The 17,224-nt window shown below is 40.7% G+C and overlaps 1 protein-coding gene across 1 annotated transcript in view; it reads right to left on the bottom strand.

Moving 5' to 3' along the window:
• Positions 1–8,542, bottom strand: part of LOC122062474 (protein DETOXIFICATION 21-like) — a gene marked incomplete at its 3' end in the record, with an annotated part of 66,672 nt that extends 58,130 nt beyond the window's left edge. The window contains 5 exon segments of the mRNA XM_042626123.1: positions 207–325; positions 1,594–1,832; positions 7,227–7,283; positions 7,380–7,466; positions 7,971–8,542. Coding sequence (XP_042482057.1) covers positions 207–325; positions 1,594–1,832; positions 7,227–7,283; positions 7,380–7,466; positions 7,971–8,506 — 1,038 coding nt within the window.
• Positions 8,543–17,224: the final 8,682 nt, after the last annotated feature.

Raw genomic sequence — 17,224 nt, forward strand, 5'->3', positions numbered from 1 at the left:
TTTATGGGGGTGGGTGGGGGGAGGGGGTAGAAGACACCCAACTGAGCTGTTTTATCAACATTACACCAGCTTGAAATAGTAGCAGTTCTGTAATCCCCCCTCCCCCACCCCCCAACCAATACTAAAAAAAAAAAACTCATCATAGAAACAATACAAAGTAAAACTTTGGTACAAAATATGTAAAAAATTGAGGAAAGGTTACTCACTTTGACTTGGAAATGAATAAGATATCCAAGCATAGCTCCAATAGGAATTCCTACCAAGTAATAGCATGCTAAGTTTACATAAGCTACAACGCTCTGCCAGCCAGAACCAATAGCAACCCCTACAAAATTGAATGAAAATGAATCATGTAACATTCTTAATGATTGTTTAACTTAAGTTTCTGAAGGAACCACCAAGAAACTGAATTTTTAAAAGCTCTGGTTTCTTGCACGGCCCACCCAGGAAGGGCTCCCCAAATATATGCTGCTCAAATGAGGCACAACTTCTGTGGACAGGTAGACCTCAATGTGTAGAAACACAACTCTAAAACGATGCAAAAGATAATAAAAAACAAGAACAAACAATGCACACAGATTTATGAGGTTCGGCAAGATTGTCTACGTCCCCTGTGAGATGAGATCCTGCTTCACTATCAATAAAGAATATGGTTACAACTCTCGTCCCTCACACCTCTCAGTATTGCTTGCATTACAGAGAAAGAAAACCTCGCTACAAATATATAGCGAAAAAAACCCTAATCCGGAAAGTACACAATTGCCCTCAAAAAATTCAAGAGAGGGGGCCTCCTACCCCCCTTGCAACCCCCACAGCCCGCTAACCCGCTAGTGGGACCACCGTCCTGCCTGTTGAGGCGCTGCATCAATACTCCCTGGATTAAACTGTGATGGAATACAAGACATCGTACACCAACACAATGTCCCCTGCTCACATATCAAATTTCATACCAAACAGAGTTTCCCAAGTGGAAAAATAGAGCTTCAGAAAATCAAGACTATTGGAGAGTGAACAATAGTGGTTGGAATACAATTAGATGTGCATGGACATACATGAAGATACATCCCAATGCACAAAGAGGGTATTTGATTGAATTAGGCTCTCAAAAATTTGACATGTGGCTTATCCATACCATATCCTCTCTCTCCAACAGTAGGAATAGCCACATCACTCGTCCACATGGCACAATAACAGTGAACAATGCAGGATCCCCTTCCTAAGCAGGTAACATAAAGAACCTTTTGCCATATTTTAATCTTGAGATGGTTGGTTTAAATGATAACTAAGTTGCTTCATATCCCACCCCCACCCCCTTTCTCTTCAATAAAATTTTCAACCCATATAACATGCCACTTATTGCCAACTGTTGAAGAAGTGGGTAGGAAACACTCCAGCACAATCTAGTTTTTTATCAGATTGTCTTTTCTTATGTAGCCTTTCAACATGCAAACTTTTATGCCAAATATTCTATAATATAATCTGCAAATGTTAGTGAATTGACACCATCAGCCTTGCTCGTTTTTGTGCTGTCATAGTGACATCAACACTATTACCTTATATTTGAAGTAAAAATAAGTCAGGGAAGCAACTCACCTGAGAGGACTGGTTGAACACTGTTCAGAAGTATAGAGCAAGCTAACAGAGGTGAAAGATCGCCGACTGCTTGGGCCACCTCAAGACTCTCTGTAAATATATAAGCCAGTCTCCCCCGAAGAAACAGAAACAGCACGAACAGAACAAGTCCAATGGAGAGCGACGTAAGCACAGCTACCACAATTGAAAATTTTGCAGCTTTTGAACTCCCTCTTCCAAGTTCATTCGACACCCGCACACTGGAAGTTTTTCAGCAAAAAAGTTAAAAGTAAATTTTAAAGGGGTATGAAAGAAAAGCTACATGAATTGTTAAAAGTCTAGCTTTGCTATCTTAGAAAACTATGTACATTTCCTTCAACTTGTTTACATATTTAAGGATTATCCATTCTAGTGGATAAAAATTGTTCACTAAAAGAAGTATGATGTCATTCCATGTATTGATGGGACATTAGTTCATGTAATGAACACATTGACAGTGGAACCAGCACTGAATTGAAACTTTTTGGATCCGATACAATGGATCGATCCTCACGTAGTATAAGGTATTTGAATCAAACAATACAATGCTGGTTTAGGGTTACCTTTTGAGTGGCATAATTGAAGCACCTCCAACGGTTCACAACACTTGAACAACGAACACGTAGAATTAAGAATCGACCTCCAATGAACACTTTGATAGAGAACAATGTAGCGGAATCTTCCCTCGAACAATGGCAATCACCAACAATTGGAGAGAGAGAGTTTGTAATATCAGAGAAACTCTTTCTCCCAAAATCTATGAGCTAATAGTTAAATTGTGCAATTTTTCTCCCCTCTTAAGGATATATTTATAGCCAATGTCTGATTCATTTTTTTCTTTGGATTACTAGTGGCAAGTAGTGTAATCCTATTGGGTCGTAAACTAAGGAAATGATGCAGATACGCACCCATAGAGTGATCCATACCTATCTGGTTATCTAGATAGAGTTAAACCAAATCCAATTTGGGTCTTTGGCTAGTAGGATATTTTAATATTTTATTTCTATTTTCATACAATCTTTTATTTTTGATAGCTTTAGTAGGATATAGCTACTAGGATTTAGTTTCTAATTAATTTGGGTTTCCAAATTAGAGTAGGTTTCTTTTTAATGTTGGTTTTCTTTAATATTTAAATGCATGTAATCGTTCAATTAGAGGACAGATTGAAGAATTGAAGAATGAGTTTAGTTGAGTGTTTGAGTACCTACGGGCAGTGTGCGATTCTCTTTCCCCCCCTCTTTCTTGTGCGAATCTTCTCTCCATCCCCTGCAATTCTGAGTTCATCTCAAGGATTCTTCCCTAATAAGAGTTGAGTGTTTGAGTGCTTGCGGGCAGTGTGCGATTCTCTTCACCCCCCCCCTTTTCTTGTGCAAATCTACTCCCCCTCCCCTGCGACTCTGAGTTCTTCTCAGGGATAAGAAAGGGGGAAGGGAGAGAATTGTATATTGCAAGTAGGCACTCAAACACAACTCATTCTTCTATTTTTCAATCTATCCTCTGATTGAACAATTATATACATTTAAATAGTAAAAGAAAACCAATATTAAAAGGAAACCTACTCTAATTTAGAAACTCAAATTAATTGGAGACTAAATCCTAGTAGCTATCTCCTACTTAAGCTACCAAAAATAAAAAGATTACATGAAAATAAAATCTTAAAATATCCTACTAGCCAAAGACCCAAATTGGATCCGGTTCAACTCTATCTGGATACCCAAATAGGTATGGATCGCTCCACGGGTGCATATCTGCATCAGGAAACCTACACTGAGTCACACCTAATCAATTGGTTAATTAAATTAATTGCACATAAATGCAACTTAGTTTTGGTAATAACCATAAAACCCGTATTTGGTTGAAAACATTATGTATCAGTCCCTCCACTTTGCAATTAATTAACTAGTAGATAAGACCTAACTAACTAATTGTTTCTACTTGATAATTACTAATTGAAGGCTTTCCTAATAAAGTTGGGACTTTCCTTTTGAAATTTGGATAGCCTTGAGCATAAAGTGGAATAAAGTAGTAAATGTAAGAGAAAGATTTGGAGATCAATTGTGACTAGAATAGAGGAAGAAAGAGAGAGAGTTAGAGATGAAGTAGAAAAGGTAAAGATTGACTTGGAGATGAATAAGGAGGGCAAAAAGAAGCCGAAAACGTGGTTCTATTGTCTCTCACCCTCTATTTAAAGAAAATCAAAAGGAACAAAAGGTATTGTGGAGAAAAAAAAAGAAGAAAAGAAATCAAGATTTTGAACGATTTTCAAGGTAAGAGTTCTTAGCATGATTTAATTACTTTCTTATGTTCTACTTGGGGGATTGATCATAATTTAAAGGTTTAGGATTTTGAATTATGAGTTTGATGAGAGAAAATAAGATTTCGATATGTTAACAATATTTTCTGGGTCAGACAGAACAGTAGTCCGAGATTGTTCATATTATTGAATATAGGTATTGTTTTATGATCTGAAATAATTACTGAGTATATGTATGTATTTATGAGATCTCCTAAAATTTCATTAAATTTGGAGTTGATTTGATACATCGAATAATTCATGTACTTAGATAGGTCACTGTCAGGGGAGTTTTTTGTACCCGAGAATGGGGGTAGTGACGGAGGAATATAGACTTCGAGTTTTAATTTGATTCTTTTACCGTAGAATCTTTCATGAGTGTTCTAAATTCCTGAAAAAACTGGAAGTGATTTGAGTTCAGAAAAGTGGGTTAATGATTTTTTCTCAAATTTGTTGGTCAGAGTCTCTTACAGTCTTAAGACCGTTTTTGAGGAGGATTGATACCTAATCTAAAAAGTTATTTTGATATAATTTTCATATAAGAAATATATATATATATATATATGAGTTAGGTTTCAATAGGATATAGCTTCAAATTATTTGAAATTTCAAAGGTATGTATTTCCTATTTTTCTATGCAGTAGGTAGAATTTTGGGAACGACATCAAGGTGAGTTGAACATCTACCCTAACTTACTTGTGTTTATAGTGTTATCCAAAACAGAATTTTATGAACACTAGATCTATTCTAAACCTTGGATTTCATGGTCTTTTGTCATCAAAAATCTGATTTTTGTAAACTTAATGTTAGTACATGAGAGAATGAGGAAACAAATTGAATTTTGTTCCATGATTTGTATTATATGTATATAGCAGAATTTTCTAAATGGAACATTGATTACATAATGTTAGTTACTAATATTATGTGTTATGTTGCGACTATGACTGCATGGAATAATGTACTATGTGCATTATATGATTCTTATACCACATGAGTTTTTGTCTGTGCATATTTTTAAAAACGTGTTATATAAATTTACTGTTTTGGTGTATGGGATGTGTTGTTTATTGTGATAATGATGCTTTACATTACCAACCTTGATTAAGGAGAGATGTGAGACTTCCTTGATCATTGGTTTGTTATTTGTAGTTGTTTTAATGACTTTTACAAAAACTGAAACTAATTTCATGTTCACATAGAGATCGACTAGAGTGGAATGAGAGTATTGATCACACTTGAATTCCGATCATGTTTGTATTTATATATATTTTTCGTTCTTAGATGATTTTATTGTTATTTGTCTACCGTTATCAACATTGGCGTTATAATGTTGAGGTGAGGATTGGTTCATTAGACTTTTCCTTAGTGGAACTGTAGACTACTAGATTACGCAACCCACATCGACAAGATCTACCAATTGTTACTTGACCTTAGGGAGGTATGACTTGGTCTTTGGGAGGTTAGACACTAGATAGCTTCTACGAGTTTCTGTATGTTAAGTGAAGGCAATGTGATACTATGACACATTGGTCATTCATGGATGATGTTGCGAATTCGTTGTTTAGATTCTTTTGAGTCATCATATGTACTTATGCGGCGATATAAATGTAGCAGTGTAAGTATGTGTGATATGCTTGTTCTTTTATTTTTTTGAATTTTTATATTATACTATATACGTCTTTCTTGTTATTAGTTGCATGATTGTGATTTCAAACCTATTTAGTGTGGTGATTCTACTTACTAAGTTTCTTCCCAGAGACTTGCCCTCATAACTTGCAGACATAGTTGTCATGGCGTCGCAAGGCGACGATTTGACGTTCTAACAGAAAAAGAAGTTCATGGCAGTGCTACGATTTACGTGACTCAAAAATGACGGTCGCCATTGGCTGATAGGCATCGTCATGGACGCCAGGTCATGCCTGATTCATTAGGCAGTCGATTTTTTATAAAATGCAGGGTGATTTTGATAGGGCTATATTGATTTTTGATGATTTTATGTTGCATAATGTTGGTTTTATATGTTATAGGGTATATATTGTAGGCTTGTAGCATGCTAAATAACTTTAGAGAATAGGGGAAATAAAAAAATAGCATACTAAATAACTTTAAAAAATAGGAAAAATAAAAAGACACATGGGCGATTTGACCGCTATGGCAACGCCATAATGGGCGATTCATCACCAAATTGATTAGTCACCCCTCGACCGCCTTGGATCGATTTGACGCCATGACAACTATGCTTGCAGATGACGTTGGTGGGGACTATTATGCAGAGGACATGAACGTTGAACCTATTGCTGATCAGTAAGAGGACACTGCTTATGGATTTGAAGAAGACAATGATGTAGACTTTGTTTTAGACTTTGAAGACATAATTTAATTCAACTTTACTTCAAGTTTAAAATTTGAATTAGATAGTTGAGCTTTGAATCTTAATATTACATTAGTTTAGTTAACTCTTACTTGCACTTATGTTTGTGTGGATGCTACTCCGGTTCATTATCGCTTAGAACTTATAGTTCATGTGGACTGTTGATGTCAAAAAACCCTAGGCCGGATTTCAGGGCGTCACACCTATGGCCTTGGCCCAAGAGATGGTTCAGTCCTGATTTCTTAGAAATAAAAAACCAAGGGCTAGTTTTAGGAGTTTTCTTTCTTTATTTTATCCAATATTTATGTTGCATTAGGAAACTCCAATTATAAAGCCTGTGGCTGAATTGCAGTGGTGTGTCACGTTGATAGCCGGCAATTATTATAATTAGCCATAACCCGTCAATTCTTTTGTATGGATCCTCGCACTAGTCCTTGCTTGGAATCTCCATTTAGCCGACCCCATTAAGTTGGGATATGGTTTTGGATGTTGTTGTTGTTGTTGTTGTTGTTGTTGTTGTAGGAAACTCCAGTTACAGCCATTGGCTGGAGAAGATAACGATTAGATTTGAGGTTATCTCATCTAGTAAAGGCTGTTAATAGGTGTTAAGTCATGGGAGACTTTTAGTGTATCTTAACTTTTATCTTTTTCAGGGTTTTTCTATAAATACCTTGCAATGGCTAAGACCCCCTCATGGTTTTGATTAATGGATTGATTTAGTTTGTTTGAATTGAAAGAGGCTGTTACCTCTCTCTCTCACTTTCCCTCACAATTCTGAAATTCAGTTCTCTTCCTCACTTGCTTTCTCTTTCCCACCACTAGAAAATCTTTCTATTTGATCTGAATCAGCTCTCCATATAGCCAATAACCACATATAAATATATATATATACAGAGAAAAGAACAGGGGAAAATCTTAATATAATATTGAAAAGTAAACAAATGATAATACCTTGTTGCAGCCAAGAAACCAAGAGATATCATCATCTCCCACCCATTGATATTGATGCTGTGTGATATACAAATGAAGTATCAGATGAAGAAAAAACGACAAATCAAACCAGGAATGGAAAAAGGAGATGGAAGAATTGAAGCTTAGAAGTACCAGATAGCAAGAGCATCAATGGCGACTTCAGCATTTTTCATGTTCCCAGTTAAAAGAACCAAGACTGTGTTGTACCAAAGCTCGAGACTGTTGACAAAAAAACAAGGTAGAAGAAAATATATCAATTATCATTACTTTATGAAAAGATATATTAGTTCTTTCACAGAACCACCTAACTACTTATTGTAACCAACTTGCAGAAATGAAGCTACAACCCTGCAAGATTATGAGTATGGTAGGTCCAACAGCAATTGGTCCAACCACACAAAAAGGAAGAAAGTAAAAATAATAATAAGAAGAACAATGGGAACATTGACCATATTGAATGAGAAAGAGAGGAAATTGTATATAAAACCATTGCTCTAAAGAACATACAACCACTTTCGTGAACTCTAAAATAAAATTGCAGATAATATTTGACTTATTCATAAATAATGAACAGAGTTTCAGTAAAGTTGCAGTTTAAAACTGTTGCAGGAAGTCGGAAATAAATACTGTCAACATTGCAAGACAATTAGATATGGCAGTTCATGAGCTATTTGACACCTCTCCTTAGAAAATTCACTGATATACATATAGAAGGAAGCATACCAGAGCATCACACCAGATGACAGTGAGAGCTTGATGACTGGCCATAGATCCTTGAAAGCGAGAGGAGAAAAACCATGCCATGTTTCAGGACAGCCTCCACAGGTAACAAACATAAACTGACCCAAATTTGGAATCCAAAACGCTAAGATTGTTGATATCATTGCACCAGAAAGTCCCCATTTGTACTTCACTGTCAAAAGCCATGACAGGAAGAGGTGGATTGCAAGCGCAGCTGCTGCCAAGTATGCAATGAGCATGTTTTTGCTCTGTGCAGACAAATACATTTGGCAGGTAAATGATATGATAAACGAAAACATCACAGGTATTAACCACCGTGCTATCATCCCCGCCATCTCCGCAATGTGGTCGTCTTGGCCTAATAGCCTTAGAATCGGAGTTGTGAAGATGAAGACAGGAAGAAGAAATAGCGAACAAATGAACAGAACAATCCATGATCTTTGAAGGTAGATGCCTAACATATGGTATTGCCCTGCTCCATATGCTTGCCCACACAAAGTTTCTAGTGCACTGGCCATGCCCAACTGCACATGCCAAACGGAAATCAGCCTTTATATTTTTTAAAAAGAAGTGGATAGAAAGGTTCATGGATGACTTCAAATAATTGTTTTATGGATGTTCATAATTCATTAACAAATGTCAGGGAGTACATTTTAACATAATCCTGAAGCCATACTCTTTCTGTTAAGCCATGCACAACCACTATGATTCGTCTTGCAATGAACTATGAAGATTAAGTATATTCCACTATCCATTTAGAATTGGTGGACCATTCATCAAATGGCACAAACAAGCAGTTTGCTTCTTGGATGCTCCCTATCCATACTAATTTAGGTTTAATGTAAGTTGTTGTGCACAATAGCATAGCTCTCATGTTACCTTTTGTGTTGCCTTTTTTAATTAAGTCAGGTAAGACTGGTAATCATTTGACACACATGCAAACCCTCTCCTCTTTTAATTTCATGAGAAGGGAACCTAGACCGTTAGACAAAGTGACAAACAGTCACGAAGGCATTCCCAGATTGTCCCTATACCTGGCTTCATGGATTGATGATTTTGACATTCAACCATTGGATGGATTAGATAGGGAATTCCTTGCATAGACCACATGTCAATTTAGTGTCATATCTCAACTCAGTGGCCTACCATTTGCGGATTTTCTCATTGTTTTTCCAATTGTCCCTGTTCATCATTGTTCTTCAACAAAATTGAAATTCTCATATGATTTTCAAAGCATTATCTTGATGTGTGATAATGGTAGATTCAACTGAATGTATGAATAGATATTGATGTGAGCAACATATCCACGAAATTCGAGACCCACCAAACACTGCCACTTGGACCGCGGTCAAAATTGATTGCAAAGATTATTTTTTTTCTCTCCCCCTCAAAAAAAAAAAAAAAAAAACTTAGGCCTGGTCCATGTGAAGTTATGAATGCAGCTTGATAGAGTCCTCTACTGCAATACAGGGTCAGTTCTTATAGCTAATTTTAAGCCATATGTCCGCATGGAAGAATATTAAGCCAACATATTAATCCAGCTCCCCATTTCAACCTGCATAGACTTATGTTACCTAATGCTCTTTCACCAGCTGCTGCAGCTCTTTCAAACCAAATGCAAGGAGGTGGCTAAAGATCCTTTCTGCCTCCCATTGGTGAATCTTCACATCCGATCAATGGGACAGCCATTCCAATGAACGCATATAATGATAAAACTACGCATGAGCTAGGTTAAGCAATGCCAAAGGCAAAAGACATTAATTCCTACACTCAGACAATGAGATTCTGTATCCTTTCTTCCTGTACTCAATCTGCCTGACAACATAGAGCCCTGTTTGATGTCTTTCTACCATATGTTGGTCCCAGGCTTTTCTGGGGTCTTCTTGTCAGGTGTGTCATAGAGTAAGTATTGAAAATCATGGTATAAATTTTCCAAACTGTGCCTATATGGTGCGTCAAATATCAAGTGTCTCACCCCCCTATTTTCCGGTATCCCACTCCCAAGCCTGTCATTCAAATAGGATGGACAGCCAACTTAAGTCAGCCTGACCACTATATACAGCCCAATAAATTGCATGATAGTGTTATTAGTGTTTGTGTGTGATGATACAACTATGTTTTTCCTAAATTAGTGTACCTAAAACCCAAGCCCAGTGTCAACATGACCTGACTGTAAAAGCATAATGTTCTGATCCGGCACACCACCCATCATAGAGTTGCCAATTTTCCACTGACGGTCTGCGTAGCAACTCACAGGTGCAATTTCAATCAACTTGATCTGCTTCCCAGTTCCAAGATATTTGAAGTACCTACACGGTAATAAATAACAGTGTGTACTGTGTACAGCCTTTCCCCTGAATTACAAAGGGTAAATCTGCTTGTATCAAACTTAGTTACAACAATTATTATAGCCAACTTTCATCTCCACAACTAACCTTGACTATTATTCTTTTTTATGTAGGTAATATTTGTAATTCCACTTGGAGGCTTTGAGCCTTTGACTACACCGTCTATCCCTTTTCCCTTGTCTCTCGCTTCCGCAGCTATTGCAGACAAACAGAGGAAACACAGAAATGGCTAGATCACAATGATATGCTGACACAGAGAATGGCTTGGCTGCCAGGGAACACGATTGGTCTTAAACTGAAGACATGGGAACCCCTGTTTTTCAACCAGAGGGATGGAGGGGCAAAGCCTTGTTTGTCTTTTTATATCAAGGTGGGACGTATCCCAGAGAGGAAGAGATATTAAAGTTGAGTACAAATAAGATGACCTCCACATCATTTACAATTTACCACACAGATAATAACACCATATAACCCAAACCCCAAACCAGTGGGTTGTGTGGTCTTTCAATTTGTGGAGCTGATTATAACCAATACCAAATATTTCTATAAAAACATTTTGTTGATTTTCTTATTAAAATGAACTTAAATATGATATTTAAAAAAAAGGTTTATCTGAGACTTTCCCATTTAGGGGGAATGTTTAAAGGTTTATCTCAGACTTTTCCATCTTGGGGGGAGCGTTTAGTGTCTACATGCCTATATTTCCATCCGTTAGTTTAGACTGTGGGTGGGTTCAGTGAGTGCTACAGAAGAAGAAGCCAGTTCCCTGAGGACTGGAGTCAGAGAGAAGGGAGTGGATTAGGGAAGATAAATGTGTTAGGTAAGACCAATAATACATGAATCACCAACTCTAGGAGATTCTGCTCAAGATATCAATTTGTTCAAGCTACTACGTCTGTGTCCATGTGAAAAAGGAGCTATGCTTTTGGATCAATTGTTTCTTAGATGATCCTAAGAACAAATCAAGAAGATTGTTGAGGAGGAAATTGCTCCATGTGATAGAGAAACACCAACATGCAGGTTTGCGAAATGAAGACTACAGGTATAGTTTAGGTAAAAAATTTCAGAGGCAAAGAAAAGTTGGTCTCTGTTTGTAACCGTTTTGGTTATTGTTGGAAAAAAATAGAAAGAAATGGCTAGAAACAGAATGAAATAAAATAAGAAATAAGGCATGGCGCATCACTTAAGACACTTTCTTTATGATTGTGATTTCATCCCGCTATCTTGTAAAAAAAACAAGATGATGCAGATGGTCACAGGAAATTCCCCTCACACTAGTGTTGAATAAGAACACACTTCTTATCAACACTACAAATTCACATATAATATTTCCTACACAAGAAGAATTACGAGGTTGGAAAAAAAGAAGATGAAGAAGAAGAAGAAGAAGAAGAAGAAGACGAAAGAAATTAGACCTCACAAGCTTCTCAACTCAACAAACGACCTGCAAAAAGGATGAGTAAAGATAGAGATTTCAAGGAGTGAAGATCACCCTTAATAGAGAGAAGGAAAAAAAATTCCAACAAAGAATCATGGCGAGACTGCAAGGGTGATATTTAAGTTATCGAACAGGCAGAAGACAAAAGAAACCTTCATGTATTGAAGTTGAAGAAGCATGACCATCTCCTGAAAAAACAACTATATCTTGATAAACACCTTGATGCAGTTGCACGATGGAAGTAGTTGCTATCTTTAGATTTGATTTTTATTTAGTTACTATCTAGGTTTAGTTTCCGTTTTTAATTAGCTTCCAAAATTATGTTATTATTTTTCTTTAAATAGCCCTGTAATGGAGAACTCAGGGGAGATTTTTGAATGAATTTGAGAATTTATGTTTTGGTTGGAAACGATGGCTGCCATGGGTGGTTTCCCTTTCTCTCTCTTCTGAACTGTTTTCTTCTTCCCCTTCCCCTGACTGTCTTTTCTTTTCCCTCTGTTCTTCTTCTCCTGCTGATCTTTTTCTTCTTCCATTCTTCTTCTAGCTGGTTCTCTTTCCCAGCCCCTGTTCTGGGTGACAGTTGCTGCCCTACTGAGGTGTTTCGAGCTCCTTTATATGTGAGTTGTTTGGGCCAAGGATTTGATCGCAGGAAGCCCTCTCCTAGGCGACACAAATCATCAGATTTCAGCTGCCGAAAAGTCCCTTTACCATCTGTTATCATACCTGCAACTGAGACTGACTCTGTTCTACCGCCAGGTTCTACTTCTGGTCATTCCCGCAGCCTCCCAGCTTGAAAATCCAGGTGCTTATCTTGTGGGATCAATAGAGCCTTATCCTGAGAAGCTTCGTTTCGAATTTCAGGTCCAACCAAGCCCTATCGAAGGAGTTCTACCGATCGGAATTTTTTTCTGTCCGCTGGTTTCTGGTTCTCACGACAAGAAGAAGAAGAACAGGTTTCTTTTATTTTAAAAGAATTTTTGCTGTTATTACAATTAAGCCCTTGTTCCCAAAAGTTATATTCCATAACCCCTTTTCTCTTTGGTAAAATTCAGAATAAGCCTTTGTATTAAAGTTTTAGTTCTAGAACTACCCCATCTACCTTATAATTATTTCTAAGGCCCTGCTTGTTTCTGAAATTACAAGAATACCCTTCAACCATTAAATTTGAGATTTTGGTCATTCTTGTGGGCCATAAGCGATCCGATTTCGGTCCTTGGAATCCGGATCCGCATCNAAAAAAAAAAAAAAAAAAGACAGGGCGAGGAGCAAAGATATCCGAAGGAATTAGGGCATTCATCAAAAAAGCCTGAGGGCTGAGATTACATCGGAAAGCCCGAAGGCTGAGATTACATTAGAAAGCCCAAAGGCTGAGATTACACAAAAAGGCCTAAAGGCCACAAACAAAAAAGAGAAGCCCCCAAATACGAAGCTTAGCCCGAAGGTCGGAAGGAACACGGAAGAGGCAGCCTCAGGGGGCGTCCATTGGGTTCAGGGCCTCGTCCTCGGCATGGTGGAGTCTCCCGATCGGAGCCATCGTGGCTAGGAGTCAGAGGCACTTCGTGTTGCAGTTGAACCTCTTCTTCCTCGCTACCACCCTTGTCGTCGGCTACCTCGGTAGCAGTTGGGGCAGCCTCGACACCCTCTTCAAAAATTAACCCGCTGTCTTTGAAGGAGACCTCCAGGTAATGCTCGAGGACCCAGTCTCGGACCTCGGGAGCACCCATCGTGAACCCAGGGCGATGGCACGCCTGACCACCTCCCGAAAGTCCTCAGAGGCCTTGTACCTATCGGCCCCTCGGACCTCGGCCTCCTGAACTCTCACCGCAATCTGCGCCTTCAGCTCTACAAGCTTCCGATCGCATTCCTGGCGAGTGTGAAGGTCGGCCTCCAGGTGCTCCACCTTCTCGAGGACCGAACGCTCATTCTCAAGCGTAGACTTCTCGCGTTCGGAAGCCTCGAGGTCTCGGGCCAAGGCCTCTGCCTAGATCGCCAGCTGACCCACTTGGTTCTAAGCTTGCGCAAAATACCGATAGTCTGAACATCGCAATTATAATAAATAATAGGCCAAAGGCCGAAGCTTACCCCCGCCATAAAGATGCAGGTGCTAGTTATCATAGCTGTCGTCCCCTTGCATTGAGCTTCGGCAGCATCTCAAGGAAGGTTGCCCTTCTGCACCAACTCCCGGGCTACACGCTCGACGGACAAAGTGTCATCCTCCTTGCCCGACCAGCGAGGGATGAAGCCAACCTCGGCTTGGACCTTGATGACCCTCGGACTTTGAAATTCGATCACCAAAGAAGTATCCTGGGTAGACGATACATTATGGCCCGGAGCAGCTAGGGCCTGGACTGCATCGATGCTGGGTCCTTCGACCCTAGCCCTCTTCTTGGAAGGGGGCCTCGGAGGTGGGAGCCCCCATCTTCCTCTTCTGCTTCTGCTGCTACTGCGCATCCCGCGCCCTGGCCTCCCTTATTTGGGCCAGCCTCTCTGCTGCAGCGGCCCTAGCTTCGGCCCTAGAGATTTTCACTGCAAAAGGACACGAAAGAAGTTAGTACGAAGGATGAGGCTCCGATGCCAAATGTACTTAGACAAGCCTAAGGCTCACCCGGGCTAAGCCCTAATCTGAACAAGACGGCGTCCAACTTAAGACTGTCGGACTCAACAAAGGACAAGTGTCCTGTCGCCTAGCCATCGCCATCGACTCTGCGTCTGTCCCATGAAGGGCAGAAGCAAAGTTCACCATCCTCAGATCAGGGATGTCCCAGACAGTGCCAAAGGGCACCCCCTCCGACGACCTCACAAAGAAGAATTTCTCCTTCCAACCGTGGATCGATGTGGGGTAACCGTTCAGCAAGCGAAGGTCTTTCCGAGGGCTGAAGTAGTACCAGCCCGAAAGCCCTTTACTGGCCTAGAGGAGGAAGCAATTGACAAAGAGGAGTGAAAGGGGCCTTTGGTGCCTAGAGAAGAGGACGACGAAGCTTAACATCTGCTGCCATCCGTTCGGCGTCAACTGGGTTTGACAAATCCCGTAGTGTCGAAACACTCCGGCAAAAAAAAGGGTGGAAAGGGAGCCGAAGGCCGGCCTTAAAAGCCTCCTTGTACAAGCACAGCTCTTCGGGGTTCCGATAGCCGGCTCAGTCAGTCGGTTTTGGCAGTCGGAGCACAAAGGCATCCGAAATACTACAGGAAGCCCTCAGTTCCCCCAACTTAAGCTCCTCCATGGTAGAAACGATGTTGAGAGCTTCCACCTCAAGGAAGTCCAGGGTTCGGGCTCGGGACTCACGCACCCTCTCCCTGAAACCCTCACCGTTTGAGCCACCCTCGGACCCAGATGGTGAGGCCGCAGACGATGAGTCGCAGGATGAGGGCGAATCAGGGGGAAGAGCCCGAGGACATCCCTTAGATCCCCCTGGGGCTTCGACCCCTTCGATTGGACATTGTCCTCTCGGAGGATGAGGGACTATACCCAGATGAACTGGACATGGTACTTACTTATGAACAAGAGACGATAAGGGAAAGGAAATTGGGACCGAGGGGAAGCTCTCTGAAGGAGGCACCAAACCCGAAGGAAAGCTCTCCGAAGGAAAAACAAGTGGGCCACAAATTGACCCTCACTCCTTATAAAAGGAAGAAAAATGATACAACTACCCGAGTATTAATGACGCTGCCATGTCATCAATAGCTACTCTCGAGGTTTGTACTGGTCGCGGACCTGACTGAAGGTGCTCACCTCAGCTGGGGGCTCAGGCCAAAGCCAAGAGGACCTGACCGAAGGTCCTCACCTCGGCTGGGGGCTCAGGCCAAAGCCGAGCGGACCTGACCGAAGGTCCTCACCTCGGTTGGGGGGCTTAGGCCAAAGCCGAGCGGACCTGACCGAAGGTCCTCACCTTGGTTAGGGGCTCAGGCCATAGCCGAGTAGACCTAACCGAAGGTCCTAACCGAAGGTCCTTACCTCGGTTGGGGGCTCAGGCTAAAACCAAGCGGACCTGACCCAAGGTCTTTACCTCGGTTGGGGGCTTAGGATAAAGCCGAGCAGACTTGACCGAAGGTCCTCACCTCAGTTGGGGGCTCAAGCCAAAGCCGAGCAGACCTGACCGAAGGTCCTCACCTCGATTGGGGGCTCAGGCCATAGCCAAGCAAACCTGATCCAAGGTCCTTACCTCGGTTGGGGGGCTCAGGCTAAAGCCAAGCGGGCTTGACCGAAGGCCCTCCTAGGTTGGGATCTCAGGTAAGGCCGAGCGGACCTGACCAAAGGTCACTACCTCAGTTGGGGGCTCAGGCCAAGGCCGAGCAGACCTGACCGAAGGCCCCTACCTCAGATAGGACAAAAGCCGAAGATGAAGGAAGAAGGCCAAAGGAGCACATGAGAGAAGAAAAAAGAAAGGAGTGGTTACTCCCACTAGAAGGGTTTCTTAGTGGCAATAAGGGGGCTCCTAACACGCTTAAATTAGCCACCCAGTAAGACAAAGGCACGTGGCATCCCAGGTAGGGGACACGTGGCACCTAGCCGAGGTGCGTCCACCACGACCAGGACTCCGAGAGTAGAAGGAGGGGGGCACGCGAAGGACTCGAACCACGTAAGGAGGGATACCCAAATAGGGAATATTCCCTACGAAGGTAGGAAGACGTATCCTGGTAGGACTGGGAAATGGGGTAATCCTATAAGAGGAAACCCTAAAAGACAGAAGAGGTAAGTCGAAACACACCATTACTCCTAGGAAAAAAGATTGTTCTGCCAGTCTCTAACTTGGGCGTCGGAGGACTAATCCCGAAGATACCTCCGGGCCTCTGCCTACTGTGCTTGTGCAGGATCGGTGCCCAGCCTCATACGGATTTTCGGTAGCAACAGATCTCAAAGGTAGTTGGATGGTTATTTAACTTTGAGATAGGATGTGCTCATAATGATATTTACCAGATTACTATCGTTTGAGGTATGTATAGTTTCATGATGAAAATTTATATAAGAGAAGGGAATGTTACACCCCAATATATTAAAAACCCTGATAATGATATGCTGATATTGGTGATATGATCCATTAGATTATATTAAGGTTGATCCTACCTTGGTTTATGTGTTAGAGTTTGATTCTACTGTTAAAGATTGAGGTTAGGTAGCCTATTATGAATGAGATACGCGAAATTTCAAAGACAAAAATTTCTTTTCAGTGGGGGAGAAAAATCCTGTCATGACCCAAACCCAGATGCAGATAAGGGTACAGCCCTCGCGGACAATGATCAAATGATCCAAAGCAATCACCAAAAATCAAGCATATGAGAACTCATAACAATTCAAGTGTCAGAAAAATAAAACAACTCAAAGATAAAATATCCTAAAATCATACCTATTGGTGGCAATCTAAAGTGTGATCCCAAAATTTTAAAAAAAAAAACACTTTGTCAGAGTTTACATGAAACAACAGCCTACTACAATCATTTACTAAAGAAAAATA

Source organism: Macadamia integrifolia, unplaced genomic scaffold (assembly GCF_013358625.1).
Source record: "Macadamia integrifolia cultivar HAES 741 unplaced genomic scaffold, SCU_Mint_v3 scaffold1046, whole genome shotgun sequence".
In the NCBI taxonomy this organism is placed as follows: Eukaryota; Viridiplantae; Streptophyta; class Magnoliopsida; order Proteales; family Proteaceae; genus Macadamia; species Macadamia integrifolia.